Source organism: Schistocerca gregaria, chromosome 1 (assembly GCF_023897955.1).
Source record: "Schistocerca gregaria isolate iqSchGreg1 chromosome 1, iqSchGreg1.2, whole genome shotgun sequence".
Taxonomy (NCBI): Eukaryota; Metazoa; Arthropoda; class Insecta; order Orthoptera; family Acrididae; genus Schistocerca; species Schistocerca gregaria.
The window spans coordinates 165,419,212-165,445,715 of record NC_064920.1 but is presented as its reverse complement, the minus strand read 5'-3'; the positions used below and the strand labels follow the sequence as shown (position 1 = coordinate 165,445,715).

Below are 26,504 nucleotides of genomic sequence, written 5' to 3'. Positions count from 1 at the left end.
ATCTACTATTAAAGTTTTCTAAAAAAGCCTGTAACATAATAAAGAATGTCTGCTTCTCAATATTCGTTTCATTTATAACTCATACAACATTCAAGAAGTGCGCATATGGACTTTCTGAAAGCTACTTTATTGAAAACAGCAATTTTCTTTAGAAAACCAAAAACAGTGTCAAAAACACCCACATCGCAATTTTGTGTTCAAGATATTCAGATACTTTGTACGGTGAGTTAGAAAAACATTATCCACAGGGGTCACCAAATTCTTGTACTGGCCTTAATTTCAGGTCCTTGAATAATGCTATGTCTTTACATAAGAAGAAAAAACATTCCGAAACAACAATGGAAAATCCAGGATGGAATGTAGCAATATTATGAAAAGGGAAGTTGCCAATCACCGTCGGGGATGCCGAGTCGCAGAATGCACAACAAAAAGACTTTCACATATAAGCTTTCAGCCAGAAGTGTGTGTGTGTGTGTGTGTGTGAGGGGGGGGGGGGGGGGTCTATTTTTGACAAAGGCCTTGCTGGCTGCTCTGTCATAAAATATTTAAACTGCTGTTGCCCCAAACTGTTTTCATCCAATTTAATATCTGTTTTTACAACAATGTCCATGACACTTCTTATTTTGGCATATTTTGCCAGCAGATTAATGCAAGATAGGAAACAGTATTTTGCTGGTATTTCCTACTGAATATAAACTTTTTTCACCTTTTTTTTCTTATCAAAGCAACCCATCAGAGTTTTGACCAATCACTGAAGGAGGTCGGTCTGTTGCAACTGATGAAAGTTTTTCCCAATAAAGGTCATAGTTGTCAATAACATTTCCTAAGAAAGAAAATATTTCATCGGCCATAACGCACTGACACTATATCAAGTGATCCACTATGCCACTGACACCTCTCACAATGCAGCAAGCTCAGCAACACCCATTAAATGCACACTTTCATATAATCCCAAAGAGGAAAAACAAAATTCTTAGTGTTATCTTTCAGTTGCAATTCCACACTTGCCACCTCTTCAAAATGCCTGCAAAGTGTTCTCCATGAAAGCACAAATGTTTCAATAACAGAAAGAACTGTTACACACAAGATTGTTGCAGCAAAAACAAGATGCTCTTTAACAAATTCTCCACCACTGAAGTGATACACTGTTTTAGTTATTTTAAGAGCTATGATAGCTTCCTTCCCTTTCACCATCACTGTTAATGAGTTGGTCCTCTTCCTGTAAACACGTTACAAGTAACTGGTAAAAATCAAGCCAAACCCAGATAATGCTTTATAAATAATAACAACATTTTCAAGTAATCACATACATCTACACAAATTTACTTCTTTCTCTCTCTTCTGTTTTGACTCGAGAAAATGGGCTTCTTTTCCACAGGATCCAAAGTGATCACAAATTTCTCACAAAGGAGATGAAACTGTCATTTCACAGTGTACTACCTCCACAACAATAAAATAGCATTACAGAACAGACACTGAGGGTCAGTTTGTGTTTCAATAAAAAAGTAGTCTTCCATAGTCTTCTTCCCACTGTGGGTTAAAACATAGGGATTCGAGAGATTTTTATTTTGAGGGTCTTAACTCTTTCTCAGCCATTTTCCTATCACTAATCTTATCCTACCTCAAATGCCAAAGAGACTTCAACACAACTTCAGAGACACTTTGGCAGTGATAACATTAATGACAGGAATTAAACAGACCCATCCTACTGAGCACTGCAAATTATAAGAAACGATCGTTATTAGCAGGGAAATGGAGAGGCAACTGCTGCCTCCTTTTATTAGTACATCTGCCCCCCCCCCCCCCCTCCGCCCCTATCCTAGTATCACTAGTACGCAATACAAAGCTACAAAGCATTATGGGAAGTCTATCCAATCTAGTTCATTTTCAAAAGTTTCAACTGTTTTAAAACACCGGGAGTGCTCACTCACTTGAGTATTCGTATTCCATGCAAATGATGACAATAAGCAATGTATGATGTTACTTGCAGTTTTCAAATATAAAACTTAAGATGATCATTTTCCTTTTTGTAGCATCTGTTTGTGTGTCACACCGACTGCTGAGTTATTTAACAAGTGATTACAATTTTTTTGACGTGCTCTGAAAGATCGTTTATTTGTATACATTGCGTATATATTTTCTCAAAGGTACAAGAGTTATTAACATTGTCAACCAGGCAACTTACATTTTATTTTGAACTGTGTGTGCAACAGCCTGTTTTCTTTGGGTTTTATAAACAAACTGGTGATGAACTATGTTGTACCCAACAAAAAGTAAATTTTACACGAGAACAAAAAATTGTTTTTCAATTTCCTACTTGGGCTTTCTTGATACAGGCAAGGTATACGAAGTAAAATGCTATCCTGTGTATCACTGTAAGACTTATTACACATTTGCTTATATTACCTTTTAAACAAAGGCCACAATTTTAATCATCCTGGAAGTAAAACATTGTATCTACAGTTACAAAGCTGTACTGCTGAAACACACTGGATTATCTGTGTTACTTTTTTGCACATATAGAAAGCTTATTTTGAGAAAATAGATCAAAATATACAATGTTTATTGCAGTACAAATCTGTGCAAGATGCAGCAGACAATACTGAAAAGATATACTCAGTTATTTTGTATAAGTCTATACGCAACACTTGGTCTAGTGTGCTAATCCCTGAAATCATTAGCTCCCATATCGTAGACAAGAAATCCTTTGTCCTTCACATTGGCAAATTGCTATCATGTCATAGGCAACTATTCCCCATAATGAGGAATCAAATATTTATGGAGAATAAGATTTTGGAAACGGGATATAACCCAACTACTGTTATTTTACCCAATGTAACAGTCTGACCAGATTAATTAATTCTGAGCCTCATCATCACTAAGCAGGTTGAAATGTGAGAGAACATACTTTAGGATGTATGAAGGTATCTTTGCTCTGTCTCTTCTGGCAATAATTTCAAGCCAAAAGTACATGACGACAGCATTACTAGCAGTTATATACTTCCAGGTTGTGTCAAGAGCAGTGTCATTTATAAAATACATGAGAATCTAAGGACAGAAGAGTACTTGCTGAAGTTCAACTCAAAATGTCACTTATTGTTGTTTTGCTTTATCCAGTTTCAGCAGTAAGTGTTTTGTATGCTACTTCAGTTGGCCCTTACATGGTAAATTATGCTTTTCATTTCAAATATGTTAATTCCTTTGGTGGAATCTGCATTAATCATCCACATAATTTTTTTTTTGCAATATGAACATGCACCTGACCTTTGCACACCAAGATCTGAAAAATCTCCCACTGATAATTTTTGCTGGTATTTAGTTCAGGGTACTTATCCTGGAAAAGGACATTAAACAAACTTAGATTTGAATTTAAACAGCAACTAACACTTGCATGTCCAGAGCAGCAAGATTTGAATTTAATCAGCAACTAAGACTTGTATGTACAGAGTAGCAGGTTTTTTACTTTGGAACTGATTCAATTTGTTTCTTCAGAAGTCGCCATCAAGATTCAGGATTTTGTAAAACCTGTTGGAATGCTTTCTTCTTTTGTCATTGAGGGGTTAATTGCTGTTTAACTTACCAATCAAAATTTGCAATGCCAGGAAAAGATAGATTGATACTTACTGTAAAGATGACATGTGAGGTTGCAAATAAGGAACTTAACAGACACTTAGACAAAGCTTTCAGCAACAGCCTTCACCAGAAAAAGAAAGAGAAGTTTGCACGCAAGCACGGACGGACGCACACGCACGCACGGACGCACACGCGCGCGCGCGCGCGCGCACACACACACACACACACACACACACACACACACACACACACACATCTTTCACAAATCAGTGGCACCTTGGACCAGCATTTCAAAAGCTTTCTGTAAGTGTCTGCTACTTGTGCCCATCTGCAACTTCACATGTTGATATTCCAACCTGGAGTTTTGCATGTTCAGTCAAAATTTGCAACCTACTAGGCGTAATAATGTGAAACATTACATACTGTCTTGACAAATGCATCACTTACCAATTTCTACAGGCAAATGATACATTAGTGAACAATGTGGACAAGAGACACTCTCTCCTGTTGATCTTAGTGAACGATGTGGACAAGACACACTCTCTTCTGTTGATCTTCTGCTCACATCAATCATCTCAATGCACTGGAAAGCACAAAACTACCTCTACTTGTCATCAGGTGTATAAAATCTCTGGAAGAGCTGCACCTTATCTTTTGCAAATATCTCTTAGCACAAAAATTAATGCAGAAAATTCTTTCCCAAAAGATAATGAAATTCCATTCCTGTTATTTTGAACAGCTTTGACAAAACCTGAGATATTTAGCATTAAATTTGAATAAAAATCATTTAAAAATTAGAAACTGAGTTGAAAACACTCCATTTTCAACAAAGTGTTACATTATTGTATTAGAACTCTGAAAATATTTAACAACTACACCTTTCTGGCTATGCAAATTACGAGCAACAGTTTTTTTTTCCCTATATAAATAACAGTTACAATGTCAGGGTTGTCATAAGTTTCCCAAAGCGAAATTCTCTGACTTTCAGACACAGGTTTAGTATGTATCCCTGACGTATTTTGATATCTGAAGAGTACGTAAACAGGTTAAGTTGTAAAAATAAGAATCATGTTTAGTTAACATATTTTTGTTTTTATCAAAGAGTTAGTTAGAACTTTGAACTAACAGCAAGTGTTTGCTCCTCCTACCACTGAAGATTTATGAACTTTCCAGGGAAGATAATGCAACAAATTGGACAAGAAACATAAAAGGAATATTCTGAATAAAATTAATATTAAAGTTTCCAAAATAAGAATGATAGCACTGTGGTATGTATAATGACATTTTCTCTGCCAAATAATACACGTTTTGTGGCCCTCTCAGCCAGTATCCAAGACTTTTTGGCCTTCAGTTCATTAACTAGCTGGATGATGCACCTCATCCGTCTAGCTCTCTCAGCTTCTTCATCTTCTTCACATCACTTCAGCATAAGACTTTGCCATACCAATCTCAAGCAGTGTGAGAGTCAAGATTCATTCCGTTGTTAACATCAATCTTGAAGATACCACTAACCAATTTCAGGCCATCATATACTTGACGTATGAGTAACAATGACTTGGTTTATTGTTTGGCTACCACACACTTCTTTTATTAGGCTAATGAAAAAACTTTGCTCTGTAAGGCTTAACCATGGCTCAGAATGAGAAACTTTTTATGACAGCTACTTAAATGTTGACAGGTTTATCACCATTCAATAAGTGATCAATTCTCGTCTCACTTCTCTTGTATCTTGCGTGAAGATAAAAAAAATCTTACTTGGCAAGTAGTTATGCAAATTCTTTCTCAACTTTATCACAATCCTTGGCACTTAATTTTGTGAAGAGAATTTCTGCAAAGCATTTTATATTCTATGTTTGCTAGTTCTTGAACAGCTGTTTATCATAGCTAGATCACAAAAACTCAGGTACCTATAAATGCTACACTTCAAAGAATACTTTAGAATATAGTTTGAGCACATTCTTACCACAAAGTGACTGCACTTGGTCCTGAAAGTTAAAATATCTTTGGCAGGTAATTTCACCTTTCTCAGCTCAGACCGTACAGTATGACTTCAGTTAATTTCTTGGCACGAATAAGACTAGCTTCACCATCAAGTTTTATAACAAATACAAATTTCACAGCAGCTAATACATCAAACTTAACTACTATGGATACCACATCAGCTAGAATAGTTGGTGTTGGTGAGAAACTGTGGTATTAGCCACTATCTAATCAGCCGCTCTTTCAAATATCCGAGCCACCAGTTACACCACCACATCTCCTACAGCTGCCATGAACAATTATGCTGCTGTCAATAAGACACAAGCATACCCTCTCTGAAGCTCCAGTGGCAAGTGTACTTAAGTTCGAACATTCATGCACTCACCCCATTTTCTACGTCTGCCAGTTGAATAACATTTACAGACTTCCATAGCAGCAGGATCATCGTCTAACCATGTGGGGGATTGCCCAAGAGGTTGGAGTAAGTACAAATTCTGTACATGGAATTCTGCAATATGATTTGAAATTGCACCGAGTGGCTGCGAAATTCGTGCCCAAGTTGTTGTCGCCAGAACAAAAAGACCTCAGTTTTGAAGTTGCACAGGACCTTCTGGACACCACCAACACTGATCCTGGGTTTCTGAACACTGTAATAACTGGAGATGAGTCATGGGTGTAGATGTACAACCCAGAAACAAAAAGACAGTTGTCACAATGGAAGCATCACAAGTATCCAAGGCTGAAGAAAGTGCGGCAGGTACAAAGCAAAATCAAGGTGATGCTGACTGTCTTCTCTGATGTCCGTGGAATTGTGCATCATGAATATGCACCGGAAGGACAAACAGTGACAAAGGAGTACTATCAAGATGTACTATCAAGATGTTCTCCGGTGACTCCATGATGCAGTTAGGTGCAAAAGACCAGACATGTGGACGGCGAAAAACTGGCAACTGCATCACGACAATGCCCCCGCACATTCAACCAACTTGATCCAAAATTTCTTGGCCAAACATGGAATTACAGCTGTTCGCCAACCTCCCTACCCTCCAGACATGGCTCCTTGTGACTTCTGGTTATTTCCAAAGTTGAAGATGCTACTGAAAGGATCACATTTTGAGAGTAGAGAAGAGATAAGGCAGAACACGACGGCAGAGCTGAACACCATTCCAAAAGAAGACTTCCAGAGGTGTTTCTGACAGTGGAACGATTGGTAAGCTAAGTGAGTGTAAGCACAAGGGACTTACTTTGAAGGGGATTAGGGTGCCAATGCCATCAGGTATTCGAAATATTTTTTCTGGCCAAAGGTTGGATACTTTTTAGACAAGCCTTATATATTATAATTACATGTAGGATACTGAAATGTAGGTAAAAACACATTTTCTAAAATAAATCATACAAAATAATCATAGAGTGAGGTGAAAATTGTGTTTTAGAATAAATATATCAAATATGGGATAGCATTTGATGAAGAATGGTGCTGACTGATTAATCCTCACGATATCACCGGGAAGTGGGGTTTATTTAAGCCCACCTTTTGAAAATATTGAAATCTAGTCACTTTTTTATATTTTAAAATTCTGGAAAAAATATCTGTGTGTTTAATGACTTCTTCTAGCAGATTCCAGACATGTTTTAAATTTTTCATTTAAACTTAACCTATAAAATGAAGTGTTAATAGCAGATGTCACATTTCCCAATGAGTACCATATTCAACATTTTCAGGTTCAGGTCCTTACTTACACATCACTACTTCTTTGAAAAGTATTCACATTCTGGGCCCTACTTACACATTAGCACCTCTTTAAAAAGTATGCTAGTAATATCAGTCAACAGCAATTAACTAATTTTACTTTTTTTAGATTTGTTTTATGATGGGCATAAAATAACTCCCCTGCCCAAGTGCATTATAGAAAACACGTTTGAATTGCTAGGGTTAAGACAATGTGACAGGACCAATGATAAAATACAGTTCAATAAACATCATCAGGACAAGTTAATGAAATATGCAATAGTATACCGGTAATGAAAAATAGTTGTTCGAAATACCGCAATATAAAAGTAAACAATGGAAAGTCCAGGCTGGAATATAATCAGTTATAAAACGATTCAATTGCTACTCACTGTAAAGATGACGTAGAGTTGCAGACAGGCACAATGAAAAGATTGTTATACACTGAGCTTGTGGTCAAAGCCTTCTGCGGAAAAGAAAGGAAAACATTACTCATTCACACAAGCATGCTCACCTCACTACTATCTCCAGCTGCTCTGTCTTTTCATTGTGGCTGTCCACAGTTCAACATGTCACCTTCATGGTGAATAGCAATCTATCTTTTCAAAACTGTTTTAGTATAAATTTAAATGTTCCACAAAATTGAAACTGTTCTCCTCAGTGCCTGCCTAATCACCACCTTAGAAATTGGAACACTCCGAAAATACCCCACCAAGTTTCTGCAATTATCATTTTAAAAGTGACTGCTGTGAGTGGACAATCAAACAGGCACACTCAAACTTAACCTAGACCTCAGCCTATGCTACAGATCTGTCAGTCACCACACAAAATTTTCTTCTATTCACATTCATAGGCTTTATCAACTCACAACCAAACTCAAAACATTGCAACTTAAGCTAAACCTGAGCTGCACTATAGATCACTTCATTACCACATCCATTTTTTTCTTGCACTAGTTCGCACATTTACCGTAAGATGCACTACTTTCGCCTGTTTGTGACACTAGGTCATACGTAATTCATAAGGGGTGGTAGTAAAGTTCACAGTTAGATGTGGCAACTTTCCTTCAGTTCAGACAAATACTAAATGCCTTTACTGCAGACAGGAAACAAGACACTGTTCAATGACAGTGTGTATTGTACACATAAGGCACGACTGTGAAACTTCCAAGCAGAAAACATTTGTCATGTGATGAAAAAGCAAAAATCAGTGCTTACAATGAAATGGGATACTAATTGTCAAATCACCAAGAAGTTGAATGGTTCAAGTACAATGACTGATATTTTTGTTAGAGTGGGCACACTATATGGACAGAATGGGAAATATGGTCAACGTAGAAAATTATCTGTGCTATCAAAATGGTTACTTTTGGGAAAAGCGAGGGCCACAAATTCTTATCCTTCTCAACTTGTTGCCAATTTACGGTTGCCAGTAACTACCAGATATGGATGACATATTTTGTCACATGACAAACATCTAGCATTCAAGAATAAACTGCAGAAACTTGCTTTAACACTCAAACATAAACATGGTAGATTGGAGCTCACTGAAAAAGATATGTTGTGATCTTTAGAATGGGATAAAGTGATCTTTAATTATGAAAAGTTTATTTTTGACGAGCCAGATGAATTTCAATATTATTGGCATGATATGAGAACAGAGCACCAGGCAAGAATGAGCAGAAATTTAGCAGTGGAACCATCATGATTTGGGCAGCCTTCTGTGTTAAAAGGTAAATCTTGCACTGCATGGTTGAGCACTCGAATGAACTTTCAACGTGTACACTGAAGTGGTAGAGATAGAACTGGTAAGAATGCACACAGATTAGAGGACAAAACTCTAATTCTTCAACAAGATAATGCATCTGCGCATGTTTCTGCTGCAACCAAAAACTTCCAAGGCATGTTTATCATGGCTGTAATGAAATCAATGCCACAGAGAATTTCTGAGGCAATTAGGAAGAACAAAGGTTGGAAAGATAACACAAAAGAACAGCGAGACCCTATATACCACAATTTTCATCCAGAAAATGTGATCTCCTTATTTTGTTACTCGTATTATCAAAGAAATTACGTAATTCCATTGTTAACATTTGTGTGTCTAATAGTTTAACAACAAAACTGATACATGTATGCTTCACACACAAGACCAGCACTTTCATAAGGAACTGCCTTTACACCGATTTCCACTACTGTCAACGAATTCACCAAGCACGGCACACAGTTGCTGATCACACCAACACAGCAGCACTCAGCAAATGACTGTTAAATTTCTTTGTGATATGTACGATAACTACTAAAAATTGCCACTATCTACCTTCAGTTGCAATCTCTCACTAACAATAACAACGCAGTGAACTAGTTCCCAAACATCAAAATTCAACACTAGAGAGCATCACCAAATTCTACCAAACACACACTTTAAATATGCTGCCCAGCCTTCATGTCATATAACACAACATCGTTATGTCATCAGTTAAAGCCTGTAAACTGTTAGGAAGAAGTAGGAACAGTGGTCCAAAGTGCCACTATCCTAGCATCGCCAGTTACCTGGTTAGGCAACAGCTGGAGAGCCTGGTGTGCAACAGTGATACAGATCACACTTGCAACACTACAAACTATCTTTCACGTTTCTCTCTGCACAGAATGCATCACTCAGCTGCCTTCTTATCTGGACACCACTATATAATCTAAACATTTACATCTGCCATAGTGTGTTTACAATTTCATTTTGCAATTAACTGAAGCACAGATTTTGCATATTTTCCTTCATACAAGATTTCAATACACTTGCTTCCTTCTGAAGTGAGATAGATTTTGCGGCGAGAAAAGACTTTCAATCTGCCAAATTTACTTTTGAGATGGTTCAATTTGTGATTAGCCACATACATTTCAATGCCTTAAAAAATAAAAATCAAGAAATAAACTGGGCATATAGTGGCTGGCACATTACCACAGAAATTATTTTAAAGAATGTTCCTAATGTATTTGTAGTGTCATTAAAGAATTACATTAGCATTCATTACAGGTCCCTTAGGAAAACAATGAAGCATAAATTAAGATGACAAAACTAGACTAGGCCACTCACCAAATAAACTCCATTTTTTTGTATAAAAAATTATTATTAAACGCTATAGAAAATAATTTTTTTCTCTATAGTGAAACTTCATAACATCCCTGAAACTAGGGTACGATATCACGTGTATACAGGAAAATGGCAAAGAGCAAAATATAAGTTAAATTCAAAGATTTGTAAGAATGTGATTTTAAATAACATATATGATAAAACAAGCTTATCATTACCTGGTTTTATACTGTCCAAAGAAACATTGATGTCATTCAAGGGTTTCACTTCAATTTGCTTAGGTTCACAGATATTTACACTTTCTGTGCTAGTCCTGTGAGATTTATCATCTACTGAGTTAACACTTAGCCGGTCATCACTGTCATTTTTGTTATTTTCAGAGAAAGAATGTACTGGTGTTTCTTCACTAATATCTACCATCGTATCATCACCATTAAGTAGATCTAATGTTCTGCTCTCCATTTTCTGCACAGAATCTTTTTCTAAGGGCTTCACTGGTTCTCCAGTAAGAAGATCCAAATCTAATACACCTGACGAATTGTCACTGCCACTTTTCTTGATGGGTGTTGATGTTGTGATACTGTCTGGCTTTGCCGCATCTTGCTGTCTGCTCAGCAAATTCATGGGTATTTTCGCTGGTGGCCTGTTTACAAAAAAAAAAAGCACAACTTCAAGTTTAATATTGAGGAATACAAAGCTATTTATACTGTAAGAGTCATCTGTAAAGTGTGTCCGGGGGCAGGGGGTACGTGTGCACAAGCATGTCAAACAGCAAGGGAAGGAGTCGCAAGGAATTTGTTTACAGCATAACAATGACCGCATACACACTGGTCATTACAAACAGGCAGTGGTGCAGTTCTTCAGGTGGGAAATATAGTACATCACTCATATAAACAATTCTCGTAACAAGTAACTTGGATTTATTTGTAAAAGTTGAAGGAACACTGAATGGAAAAAAAAATTTCAATTAATATGGAAGTTGAAGAAATGCTGACACTGGAACAAAACTATTTATACACACAACCACATTATATATGGGCATAAATGATTATATGGAGAATGGTACAATACGATTCTAATTAAATAAAAATGCATAACAGAAGAAATTTTTTCCCTGCTTGGTACCGTTACTTTGAAGATAACACTCCTATTTAATTTAAAATAAGCGAAAGGTGACTACTAAAGGCAACCACTCAACTGAGGCAGATCAATTTTTGAAGCACAGTAACATAAAACATAAAACAGCATTCACACTAGCCTTCAAGGATTAGCTCTTTTTCCAGCAATAGTATGCACACACACACACACACACACACACACACACACACACACACACACACACACACACACAACTACACAGACATACAAATACACACTTCCGTGACCACAACAGTCTTGCTGTGTGTGCATTTGGGTGTTTGTATGGTTGTGTACGTGAATTATTTCTGGAAAAGAGCTACTGTTGGAAGGCTAGTGTGAAGCTGTTTTTTGTTATATTTTACTGTGCTCTACGCATCATTCTGCTTGAGGAGTGTGGTTGTCTTTCCTTTATTTTACATACTGCTCCATCCAGGTATTTCCATTATTTTAAATTAACTTAAAGAATGAGAACAGCAGTCTATCCCTATGTAAGAAAAAATGATAAAAAATATGCTCAAAGATAGTCCCTAAAACTGTCTGAACTGTAGAAGGCCATATCAGACAAAGAGAAAATTATTGCTGAACAGCCAGGACAAAATATACTATTAGCTAACTGGAACATTTCAACTCATGTCAGTTTTTAAAAATTTTTTTTTTAATGCATGTCAGGTAAGCTGAACAGTTTCTTGGCAACCCAGTAGTCACTTAACAGATATCAGAAAAAATTACCAACAAGAACTTTTTGCGAGTAAGGCCACGTGATAGTGTAATCATTTATATCTGTACATTAATAATTAAAAGGTTCCTCAAAGATTAGTAGCATAAATAATAAACTACTTAAAATAAAAAAAGTAGTAACAAAATAGAAAAATACTTAAAAAGCATAGGCGTCCAAAAGTTGTCTGGAAGAAAGGAAAAAAATAAAGAGCTGTAAAATTAATTTTAAATCTTGCTGTTACAGACATAGTTATTCCTTCTCAAAACTTTTGGTACAAGCAGGGAGAAAGTTGCAAAGGGTTAATTTGTGTTTCCAACTTTAAACATTATTACTTAAAACTGAAGGCAAGTTCTCACTCAAGCAGTAGATTGCCCTCTCATTAGCAGACTGAGTGCTCTCTTTCCTAACATGTCATACAAACAGGACTGCATAAATTCCTTATAATATTAGAGCAGATGTAGTATGCTTTCCCCCAAGAACTGTGGCTAAGACGCTTCAAGATGTTTAAGTGCCTTAAGAGACCTGTTAGTGTTACTTAACCACCAATAAACTATTGAGTAATCAATAGTGTCTGCACTATTGTCACTATCAGTAATCTAGTTTAATTATCAATAGTCATATAGTTTATAATGAAATTCTTCTTTAACTGCCGCGTGAAAAATTCTCAGCCTATTACCCCCATGGCGAGTTGAGTGCAGAGGGAAATAGACTGCATGGAGATATTTAATCAGCATTAAATAAGGTGGTGCCTTAGCCAGTCTATGATGTGTGTAAACGTATGTTGTTAATAGACTGGCTGCTATGGGGAACAGGTCGTCGGAGATGGAGTTTTCATGTTCGTCTTCCAGTGACAACTCATGGTCATGAGTATGTCATACCGATCACATGCTTATGGTGAAAAGTACACACATAAATAACATGGATTCATGAATGCATATTATACAGGTTGTCATCTTCAAACATGTGAGGATACTTACTTGTAGCAAGGAATAAGAAAGCAAAAAAGATTGTTGTAATACAACATGGTAGGTAGAGCAAAAAAAAATGATATTTTAAAGATTTGTAAGCATTTATGATTGTACTGCATAACGCATTTTAAAATAAATATGATTATTATCATTATTAATTAAATACACTAACTATTGACCTCCTCTGTTTCTGAGTCCTCACTGTAGACTTACAAGTGTTTGCAATCAGGCATGTTAATACATAAGATGATTTGAAAACACAAAACATTGATGCAATCCTAACGCACCTGCGTCACTACTGCCTCTGTAGAAGCACAAATATCTTTTCTACGTTGGTTACCTGTGTTCTATTCAATTAGCAGAGCTTGTTCCTTCAAGAGCGTACCACGTCCCACAAAAATGAATAAAGTAAAAGCACAACATGTCAAATGTCAAGGTTTTTATTTGTAAGGTGGCTGGATATAATCATTAAAATATACAACTGTATTTACAAGCTATCTGCTTTCACAGTATTGCAATGCATATTCATTAGTAATTCAGATGAAATGTGAGTTTCTCAAAGGATGTAAGATAAAACTAACCTCTTCTTGCCAAGACTTGGCGGTGAATGTCCAGGAATGATTTTGTAAAAGCTTCTAATCCTGTAGATATTTGTTCTTGCCCATTAATGATGAAATCCCTTGTTGGAAACTAGAGAAGTGGGTGAATTAACTCACCAGTTTACAGCATTCTGAAACCTCATTAATTTTTCAAGTACCACGAGAAAGGATGCCGAGTTTCTAGCTCTTCGTGATATCGCAGGAGGTACCTCACAGTGCAAACAATGGCTTCTTCATCACTCACTCAGTTATCTAAATGCCACAAAACAACGCGATTATTCTTTGTCACACAACTTTAATGCCACAAGCCACAACCATTGAAATGCTATCGTTGGCAGCAGTGATACAAAGAGCACAGTCGCTATGAAGTACTCTGAGTCGCGCTGACATGAAACGATCTGTACTTTTTGTGTGTCACCAAGTCTCTGTTGGCTGAGGAAATCTTGTGTTTCCAAAATTACTCTGTTTATGTGTAAAATGCATAAATAGGGTTTTTTGTTATTGTTTTGAAAATGAATCATAAAAAATCAATCATCTGTGTGGAATTTTATTCAAGAAGGAGGCAGACGATAGTATGTGAAGTGTACCATCTGTGGTAAAGAATATAAACATCCAGAAAATACAACTAATTTAAGATACCACTTAAAAGAAAGTATAGTGAAAAACTAGAGAACTATATATTAGCAGTAGAATTGAAAGGTGAGAGTCAAATTATGAGCTATATCTAGCGCAAGAGGTGAGGGGGTGGGGCGGGGGGGGGGGGGGGGGGGGGTAGTCTAAGAAAAGGGGGGGGGGGCAAGAAAGAAGAAAAAGAGAAGTTTTTTAAAACATTATTTTAAAAGAAGTCAGTTGTATGACACCAACTGAAAAGTAAAAAAAGAACTTGATTCCCTTTAAGCACAAATGATCGCTATCGATATTCTGCCGTAAAGCACTTCCAACAATCAAGGTTCAAACTAATTTGTTCATGCCATAGACAGCAGATATGAGTGGCCAGATAAAACCACACAAATGTTCACTGATTCCAAAACTACATGAAGAGATAAAAAGTAAATTAGAAAAAGCCCTTACAAAATGTAATTTGTTGAGTGTTATAACAGACGTGGATACCAACACAAACAAAGGCGTACTGGTATTGACTTGGCACTTTATAATGGACAAAAAATTAGTTTCACTCATATTCAAAGTGACAACAATTGTAGGTTATAACAGTGACACATATAAATAATATATTTTAAAATGTTTGCTTCCCTAACTTTTCAATACCATGTTGAGTTTCAGTCCATTCTTGTGAGCAGTACATGCCTGTACAGCTTGTGAAGTTCTTGGCAGCTTCATCTCCTGCCACCCCCACCCCTCTTGTCAATAGAAATCTAAAGATGTTGTGTCATTTGTTTTTTAAGGAAACTGTGAACTTTGCCAAATCATTGAATAATTGTGTTACAACAGGCTTAATTTATTTTCTTATCCATTACTACAAATAAGCAAAATGTTTGAATGTAGATATCTCTATAATGAACTTTCTCAAAACTTTGTTACCTCTGCACACCATTTATAGCAGACTGCCAAAAGTTTACACTTGAGAGATGAATTTCAAGTTTGTACAATAACAGACTAACAAGAGAGAAATGAATGTGAATCCCAACACTGAACCAAAATTAATATAGAAGAGCAAAATCGGCTGGTCATGGCATCACAATTACTGTGTTGCTGTCTTCCGAGAATATAAACAACGTGCTTTGGTGTGCAATTTATACGAAAACACTACCATTGTGTTAGCGAATTGGAAAATAACTAGAACTCAAACTAAAACTTCTGGTACTTATAAAATGGCATCAATATTAATTCATATCTTTCACCAAAAAAGGCTAACCATAGCAAGTTGTTAACACGGGCTGTATTAATTGAATCAGAATTTTCCAATGGTAATGGAAACCTCTCACCTGAAACACAAGCATCTATGAGCAGTGCTAATATGTCTACATTTGAAATCAGATGATCTACTTTTCTACCCCAATCAGCAAGCGCATAACATACATGTCGTTACACCAGACGGTGATTTCATAATTGATCTACAGCAATATTTTGAAAAACCTGTAATAGACAAGCATGCTGGGCAAAATCTAATAGCATGTTGCGTGTAATGGCCACTAACTATTTGTGCTGTCTGTCGACGTTGCATAATTAATGAAAATGCAACAGACTAAAGGAGAAGAATTCAAATACCTTACTTTTTATAAGACAAACCTGCATATCTTGTATTATTGTCTTTAAACAATGAAAATTCTTATAAAGTTATTTTTAGTTTGAAATACTTGCACAAAACAGTCAATAGATAATTGATATATTGATAGATTTTAAAAATACTTTCAATAACATCTCATGTGCTAGCTATCTATGTTCAAGTAATATTAAGACCTGTATATGCGATAGCCATATCAGTTCATAACCAAATATGGACCAAGAAATTTAAATGGCTGTTTCATAATCAGAATGGTCTCTCTCAACAACGACATGGAATGAATAAACCCACACACCACTGTATCTGATGATCACTTTAATCTTATCGGTGCACTCTACTCCCCCAGTATCTTTAACATCAGATACAACAGAAGAAAAAGGAAGAAAGATTAGGATTCAACGTCCTGACAATGTCAAGGTAATTAGAAATGGTGTAAGACATGATTAGGGAAGTAAATCTGCCATTTCATTATGAGGGACCATTCCGGCATTCACCTTAAGCAATTTAGGGAAATCATGGAACACCTAAACCTAGGTGACTGGATGGAGTTTGAACCAGCATCCTGCTAAATACAAGTACTTTGTCTTATCACTGTGCCACGCCACTTCACTCAGTCAGTGTCTCTGAAATGAGTATCTGGAAAATAAAGACCCAAGGGCTTCACCAGCACCAAAAGTCTCACCTCAACAAGAATAGTGAAGACTGACCATGTGGTTGGTTTCTGGGGTAGATAGCTCCCTGTAGGAAACATCAAAGTTCATATTTTGAGGTGGACAGTCGACATCAATCTCTTCGAACAAAATTTGCGCCACACAGTACGACACCTTCGGGGCCAATTTTCTGAAAGTCTGTTAGTATTGTGGGTGAGGGTCCAGTGACTGTGCAGACCCCCTTTCTTCCCTGTAGTTATGGATTTCTTCATCTTGCAGTCAGTCTCTCTCTCTCTCTCTCTCTCTCTCTCTCTCTCTCTCTCTCTCTCTCTCTCTCTCCCCCCCCCCCCCCCCCCCCCTTTCTGTTGGTTGTTGTAATGGTAGCACACTAATGGACAGTAATGTTCACGATTATCTGGGAGCAGTTCTGGGTACTGGAGGACTTTTTTCCTGTCATGTGCATTTGCAGGTACATGTATTTGTTCCAGTCTTATTGGTTTGTGCCATGGTTAATGCATTAGCCTTAGCTTCTTAACAAACTTGAAAAATCTGGGTGCTTACAATGCCTTAAAAGCTTTTTTGCTTTCCCATACCGAATCTCTCTTGTGACTTCTAGCTCCTGGATTTTCAATCATTAGACTACACAGAGCGTTCTTTACTCCACAGAGTGCAATTTACTGAATAGCTGACATACTTAGGTGGTGATGTACATTCGAATCCTTATTCACAAGCTGATGAATAGTAGTCACACATATAGCTTTATTTTCCCACATAACAGCGGAGTATCTACACCAACGGTGGAATATCTACACCTCCGAAACAATATTTTATTTGATTTCCCATAAGTGGACCACTCAAGCATATATCATGAGAATAATGGGTAACAGTGCCTCAACAGACCACGGGCTCGAACAGCACTGCCAGCCTTCTTTCACACCTAAAACTGTATGTGGGTATTATGTATATGGTCTCAAATCAAATTTGTGGAAACTGGACTTGAACCCCTTCATCTCACAAAATATGGAATTTAGACTTTGCAAACAAACTTTTTTAGTTATATGCCTTTGTCTTGCTGTAATTTATTTTATGATTCCAGACATGTTTTGCCTATTACATTAAGACAGCTTCAATGGATTTAATATGTAATGATACAATTTTTTTATGGTTCATTTATTATGCAGAGGATGTCATCCATTTATCTGAACCAGTATAATATGTTGCGTTCTTTTGCAACTGTTTTTTGACAATAATCTATTCAATATGCTTTATAAAAATAATAGCTAAGACTCATGAAACTGGGAATCCTGTTCGTAATCAATCTTCTTGTATGCAACAGAAATTGATAAACTACAGGGTGCGTCAAAAAACTGTACAACAAACTTTGAACTGTCATAGACAATTTATTTCCCGTTCTACAAGGTTAAATATCTGTGAGATAGTAATGTTGTGTTTCTTTAACAGGTGGCAAGGAAGGAACTGCAACATGGTGGACGTGCGTTTGAGCTTTGAAGTGCGGAAGCAGATAATTAAGTGATACTGGAAGTTTGAGAATGTAGCTGCGGTTCGAAGACAGTGGAGAAGGGAGTATGGTACAGAACAACCTTCAAGGTTAACAATTATACGTCTACGAGACAAATTCGTGGAACGGTGTGTGATGTGCATAAAGGTCGATCAGGGCGACCTCGTACAGCTACAGGTGATGATTCCACAACTGCGATCTTGGAACTGTTACAGCGTTTGCCTCAAAAATCTTCAAGGCAAGCGGCATGTGAGAGTAATGTAAGTGCTAGTAGTGTGCTACACATTCTGAAGAAAGGCAAGTTTCGTGAGTACATTCCAAGGCTGGTGCAACAGCTAAGTGACGACGATCCAGATCGAAGGTTACAATTTTGTGAATGGGTTCAAGAGATGGTGAGATGTGAACTGGGATTTATGGGTAGCATAATTTGTTCGGATGAAGCCCAATTCAAACTCAATGGAACTGCCAATAGGCACAATTGTGTGTACTTGGATGAAGATAATCCTCACATTACAGTTGAAAAGGCTGTGAATTTGCCTGGTGTAAATGTGTGGTGTGGTTTGCCTGCAAGGGGACTCATTGGGCCTTTCCGCTTTGACGGTACTGTTAATGGAGAAATGTACCTAACAATGCTTGCTGACTCCATATTCCCTGCCATTCGTGCATTATACGGTAATGATGAGTTTTATTTCTAACAAGATCATATCATAGGGACGTAAGAGCTTATCTGGATCACAATGTGCCAGGCCAGTGGATAGAATGCAGGGGACCAATCGAGTTTCCTGCACGCTCTCCAGGCCTCACACCACTGGATTTCTTTTTATGGTGCACAGTAAAAGATGAGGTGTACAAACGTAAACCACATAACCTCGACACACTTTGGAATGAGATTCAGGCACTGTGTGCAGAAATCTCATTGGACACTTTGGTACAATGTACGGAATCTGTTGTGACTCGTACTCAGAAATGTATTGTGCTGAAGGCCACCAGTTTGAACATTAAATCACATCTGCAAAGTACATTTATTTTTCCAATTGGACTTTAAGCTTTCCATTTCCAGAAATTTAACATTGTAGAAAGGGAAATAAATTTTCTATGACACTTCAAAGTGTGTATACATTTTTTTTTGATGCACCCTGTACATGCCAGCATAAACAAGGGGCATAAAAAAATAAAATTCAAAACTGGTAATGGACATATTAATCACATGAACATTTTAGATATAACAATTTAAAAAATACAAAATAACTAGCACCTATTCAAAATTTACCACAAATCCACAGCATCTGACACAATCACCCAACAAACCTCAATACCTCTCAAATTCACAATTACAAGCAGCACTTCAACGCATGCTTCGCAGACTCAAGATAGTGCTACTCAATAAGAAAAGCTACTTAAAAGAATTAGACATCATAAACAGTCACAAACAATGAATGCAAAAGCAACATAATCCACAGTTAAACAACAAAATTAAACATTAAACGAAGAGCCATAAACAACACACACACACACACACACACACACACACACACACACACACACACACACACACACACACTTCAGTAACATTAACACAGAATAATCTGGAAAATATAAAAAATGTCTCAAGATGATACACAATGACATACAAACACGCATTCACACACAAAATCACCACCATTTAAGGCATAAACATAACATGAATAACAGACATTTCTATTCAAGAACACACTGTTCAAAAGAATTACGGGAACACTTGTATCAACATCCGGTAAGTTAACGCAGTACCTGTGGTCTTATTGGAGAGTTTCAAGTGTTCAAGTGTGTGTGAAATCTTATGGGACTTAACTGCTAAGGTCAAGCAGTCCTTAAGCTTACACACTACTTAACCTAAATTGTCCTAAGGACAAACACACACACCCATGTCCAAGAGAGGACTCGAACCTCCGCCAGCACCAGCCGCACAGTCCATGACTGCAGCGCCTTAGACCACTCGGCTAATCCCACGCGACGAGAGTTTCATATCTTCACTTTCAACATATGCAACAACTTATGTCATTCAGCACCTATTGAGCATGTTATGCATCACAACATCAGGTGAACCCGAAGAAGGAAGTGAGAAACACAGTGTTCCAGTGTTTTCTAGTGAGTTACACAGATGATAGCTGTCATTTGTAAACCAATCACATGCAATGTGACATTTTAATACAATGCAATATGCAAGGGCAGTCTGTTTGATCCAAAAGAAACAAAATTCTGTCGTGTTGCTGTAGATGTCATTGTCTCTCCATCTTGTCATCCATAGGTCGTGGACATGCTACAGGCACAGAAGTCAGTACATATGGCGAGTTGGACATGGTAGCTGATGAATTACAATGTTGAGTGAAATTGATATCTGGCCATCTCTGCATTGTAGTGGCATATGGCTACTACCAGAACACTGCAAGACAACTTCACACAGGCCACTGGAGCTGCTGAGTCCAATCAAATTGATTGGAACAGATTATGAGAAAGGACCTTACAATTCAGACATTCTATTCGAGTACCCCACTTGACACGACATTTCGCAGCTTGCCTTCAGTCCTGCCATTCCCATGTCAGCTGGCAACTGTATCACTGGCAAAACATGTTAGTCACAGATGAGTCCAGACTTCCCCTGGTACAATGTGATGGCCAAGTCATGTGTGGAGATGCCATTGTCAGTAGTACATGCCAAATGTTGTCCAGGAAGCTATCAGATTTGGCCAAGATTCAGTGATAGTACAACAAACAGATCCTGCTGGACCATGTGTTGGCTGCTGCATAAGGTGGTGATCCTGAAGTCCTTTTCATTCATGATAGTGCCAGGGCCCATATGGTGGGTGACACAAGTATCCCTTGCACCGTCTGAACACTGAAGTAATGAAATTACGAGTAGTGACTCCTGACCTAAACCCCTCTGAGCATATGTGGGACATGTTTGACAGACATGTTCATGGTTGCCCTATTCCATCACAGACTCTCCGAGAATTCTCAAGGGCTCTCATTGAAGAAGGGAAATAGATAACGTAGGGTGACCTCTGTAGACTTATAAGGAGTGAGTCACTTAGGTGTCAGGTAGGTAAATGGTCATGGAGGCCATACACAACTCTGAAGCTCTTGAAGTCCAATGAAAAGTGCAGAGGATGACAGGGTGAGTGATTGTTTCAACTTTGTTTTTGACACCTGTCAGGCATTTCAGTTCTTTTTGCATAATGAACAAGGATGTAATGATGTTTTGTGGTGTACTTAATTTGTGAAATATACAAGTATAATTTGATAATATACTCAGTTCAGAATTATTGCTCAATGGAGTGTGGCAGATGCCCGAAGTCATGTTCCCCTCAATCTTTTGAACAGTATACATTCAAATTACAATGTTATGCATGTAACAGTAGATACATGGGGCAAACTGGTAAAATGTTTGCTATCAGATACAAATGCACTTTTAAATACATCACATTATTGCTATCAGACCCAAAGGCTGTATTTTACAGAAGAACAAGGTGCCAATAGGAACACAAATATCAACTGTTCAAACACATTAAAGGAAAATATTGTGGCCTAAATACAGCCAAACATTCCCCTAAAGCCCTGATTCCACACAATTAAGGCAAATAAAAAGTTTATATGCTCCACACCTTGCCTAAGATTTACTCATGTATAATCACCAAGCCATTTTCATTGAATACACATTCAAGATAATTCTTACTGTGAATGTGATCTGCAAACCCACAGACTGATTTCATACAACAGATAATGAGATCTCCTCAACCATTACCATATAGCAACACTCCTTCACCAAAATAATACATTACTTATGAAATTCTAAGATAAATGTAACATTACTACGTGAAATTCCAAAACATTGAAAGATGGCTGTATAGCAATCAAGCAAAAAAAAAAAAAAAAAAAAAAGGATAAGAATCTGAAAGTATGGGACAAATCAATTTTTTGTAGACCATCTCAGAGAACATAATCAGAAACTACCCTCCAGAGATAAAGACATGAACATAATCAGAATAAACAATAGGAGACACATTCTAATCTAGCAAGAAAATAGTCATATAAAAAAAAAGGCTTAAAAGAAATCCCTTTTGAATGTCCAAGTGTCCATGACAAAACATCTCACTATTTACGTTAAAAGATAAAACAGTAGAATACCATCCCAACGATTGAGCATAAAAATAATGTAACACAATCACTTCCCCTCAGTCTTCCACGATCCCCTCCATATAACCTTTACACCAGAAATCCAACCATGCAAATGTCTGGTACATTTTACCCACTCTTCTTCTTCCTTTTTTTATAAAAAGGTAATTTAAAGTTTGATGCAACATAGGGAAACACATTTATTCTTTGAAAAGGCTGTTTACTCTTTATGTTTGAACTGTATCATATTTTTGAAAATGCTTTTATTGATTTGTGTGTTCTACATAATATGATTCAACCAAATGAATGCCATGATGCCACAATTCTCAAGATGTTTCGTCCATACTTCCAGACTAATAACATTAACTGTGAAGTAACTCTCTGTCACATTTTCACTACTGAGCTGATTTCGATGAAGTTTGGTAAAGAGATAGCTTGAACCCTTAGGTAGAACATAGGCTACTTTAGAAAGTAAAAACAAAAGCAACAATAAATAAATAAAATAGTCAGACTCTGAGACTGAACTAAGGAATGGAAAACATTTTTCAAATAAAGTGTCTTAAAAATTATTAAATTTGTTATATAATGTCCAGCTGTACAATGTATAGTTACTTCAGTAGCATGATGCATAGATGTGCACTCCTGCCCATGCCCCTCCACGGACACTGCTTGACAGAGACTCTGCACATGCCATCATGTCTTGCATTGGAGAAATGGGGCGGCAGGGGGAAGGGGCTGGCGGCACACATCAATAGTTACACTTATCGGAACAGGCAGACACTTGAGGGCAGCTGACATCATTACATTGCTGCACATACTACAACTTACTTACTGAGCATCAATCATCCCAAAAGAAAACTACCGATGTGCAGGCAAAGCTGTGGGTAACCACTAGTTTATTTGAATAAAAATTGTGATATGAACTATTTAATAACAACAACGTAAATTTCTGGATGAACTAAGAAATAAAATAAAGGTTCAACAACAGCTCACTTATGTATGGTACACAGAAATATTCAACAGAAAACAGTAATTACACTAGCTTTTGTCCTTTCTCTAGCCAATGTACATATATTCACATTCTCACACACAATCACACGGACATCCAAATGCTCACAGCTGTGTTCACTGCAAGACTGACTGCAGTTGTCAGGGTAGATGGAAGTGGCAAGGGGTAGCAAAGGATGCACGATACAAGGAGGGTGTAGGAGGGTGGTGTGAGGCAGGTCTTCAGACAGATGAATCAGCAGCTGTGCAAGACGACAAAAGTGGTACAAAGGATAGAGCATATACGGGGGAGGGGGAGGGGGGTAGGAAAGGACTCGAAGGTGGAGATGAGAGGAAAAAGAGGAAGGGAGACAGCTCTGCATACAAACCTTTACAGCCATGATTACATCCCAGTAGTCTAACAGGACTTCCAGCAGCTCCTCAATGCCTTAGGTCCATCCCGATACTTGAATCCATCTCACTCCTCACACCAGCAAACCCCACCCTCTTGTACCTTTTACCTACTCCACAAACCCAACTTCACAGGTCTACCTACTGGTCATCCCATTGTGGCTGTGTACAATATTCCCACAGAATGAACCTCTGCATTTGTCGACCAACAGTTCCCAGCTATTGTCTGTTGTCTGTAGCTTCCCATCATACATTCAAGACAATGCTCACTTCTTTCACCACCTTTCCACAGTTCCTGTCCCTTTATCTCTACACTCCTTGTCTGTCACTATGGATACAACATCCTTGCACTCTAACATCCTCCATGCCCACAACCTTGGGGCCATGTAACACTACCTTTCCCAATATACTCCACCTACAAAACACACTACCTCTTTCATAATCCTCCTAGCCAACGACACAGCAAGCCACAATTATAGCACGTTCAAAAGCCAAATATACAAACATATCCATGGTACTGCCATGGATACTCGCATGGCAACATCCTATGTCAGCTTATTTATAGGCCAACTGGAGGAATCCTTCCTATCCAGTTTGGTTTAGATTCACTGATGACATTTTGCTTATCTGGACTCATGGCATGGATAACCTCTGCTCTTTCACCCGTAGCCTCAACACCTACTCCTAAATCCACTCACGTGGTCCTTCTCGATTCAACAATCCACCTTCCTAGATGGCGATCTTCACCTCTCAGAGGCTCTGTTAAAACATCTTTTCATATCAAGTATACCAACCACCAACAGTACTTCCACTTGGATAGCTGTCACTAAGTCTCCTCCTTACAGCCTAGCCACCTGGAATGGCAGATCAGCAGTGGAAATCACGAGGTATGGAAATCAAGGGCTATTTGGAAAGTAAGGTCTGATTGCTCACAAAATGGAAAAAACTGTGAAAATCAATTTTTTTTTATTTGCAACAGTTACATCTTTCACCTGTTTCTCTACATAGTCACCACTCTGATTTAAGACATTTGCTGTAGCATTGTATCAACTTTCCAACAGCCTCATCATAGAAGGCCTGTGCTTTCTGTCAATTCTCAATGCTAGTCTACAGCTCATGGTCTGTGGCAAAATGTTGTCTTCATCACTAGTGGTTCATGGGAGCAGAGATGAAACTCGGGGAGCCAATTACAGTGTGTATTGTGAGAGATCAAACACTTCCCATTAAAAATAGTGTAGGAGCATCTTCGCTGCCCCTCCAAAGTGCAGCCAAGAATTGTCATGAAGAAGGAAACACATGACAGATATGTTGTGTGTGCTGCATGACATCAAGAGAAATCTCTCACCAGGCCCTCATACTTGGTGGGAGACACTATTTTCTATGCATTTTTATGTGCTCACTGTGCATTCAGAAGCGAAAAGAGAAACGTGATGTGATCGCTGAGCATGCATTATATGCAATATATATGTGCAAAGATTCATCAGATTTTCATTGTGGTTTGCATTTAGTGTCCAATCAGACCTTAGTTTCTGAATAGCCCTCGTACAATAATACCAGAGCTTTTACTGGCCAACAGTGTCCTATCCAGCTCATCCACAAATAGATCTCCTATGCAATTTACTTGTTTGAAAGTATGAAGCCTGGTAACCAGTTACTGACAAGCATTCCTCCAATCACCCAGCATTACTACGGACTTGAAATGCACAACCACATTATTCTTCAGGGCCCTGACTACCTTTCATCATGTCCTGAGATGAGGGACGTCCTAACCAAAATATTACCCTCATCAACCACACCAGTGTTTCACTGTGCACCCAACCTAGAAAACATCATTATCCATTCCTACTCCAACCCTGCTGTGCCCCATGGCTCATCCCTTGTAATTGACCCACCTATCAACACCTACTGCAGTCCAGTTACAGGTCTTTCTTACCCATACAAGGCAGGGACACATGTGAAAGGAGCCATGTTATATATTATCTGTGCTGCATTACCGTTCAGCAGTTTAAGTGTGCATGACAGGTAACCAACTGTCTACTCGCATGAATGGCCACTGCCAAACAGTAGTAAAACACAAGCTTAATCCTCCCATTTCCGAAGATGTTGTACACCACAACATAAATGACCTAACAGCTGCTTCACTATGGACACTCACCTTCCAGCACTAGTTTCTCTGAAACAACAGGTGAGAATTGTCTCTCCAGTATATCCTGCATTCTTGTAATCCTCCTGGTCTAAACCTCCACTAACCTGTTTCCTATCGTCTCACTAACTTTTCCCTTCTTTCTTCTCTCCCCACCAATCCTTCCCTATCCAGATCATGTACTGCCTTCTCCTACACCCTCTCCCCCTTTTCTCTTCTCTTCCCTCCCTGTCTCCCCCTTTATCTCCTTCCACATCTCCTTTTCTCTCCTCCTCCCAACGCCATCTCTTATACGCTAAACCCTTCATCTTGTTGTATAGCTGCTCATTCATTTGTTGAACAAGCTGTCTCACACTGTCCTGTTTGCCTCCTCTTTGCCTCGTGGATCCTTTTCCTACCTTCTTCCCACCTCTGTCTACCCAGGGAACTGCTATCAATAATCAGCGGTCAATCTTTCCAAAGTTGCAGATGTGAGAGTTTGGATGTCTATGTGGTTGTCCATGTGAATGTGTGTACTTTTACTAGATAAAGAGCAAGAGCTCAAAAGTTAATATAACTATTGTATTTTGTTGAGAGTTTCTATGAGCTACATACCAGTCGGCTATAGCT

The 26,504-nt window shown here is 38.0% G+C and overlaps 1 protein-coding gene across 3 annotated transcripts in view; it reads right to left on the bottom strand.

The window, feature by feature from the left end:
- LOC126336072 (ADP-ribosylation factor-binding protein GGA2) overlaps positions 1-26,504 on the bottom strand; it is a 141,292-nt gene that overhangs the window by 37,584 nt on the left and 77,204 nt on the right. For all 3 annotated transcript variants that reach the window (XM_049999563.1, XM_049999569.1, XM_049999555.1), the window contains exon 8: positions 10,585-11,009. In XM_049999563.1, the coding sequence (XP_049855520.1) occupies positions 10,585-11,009 (425 nt within the window). The remainder of the gene's footprint in view (positions 1-10,584; positions 11,010-26,504) is intronic.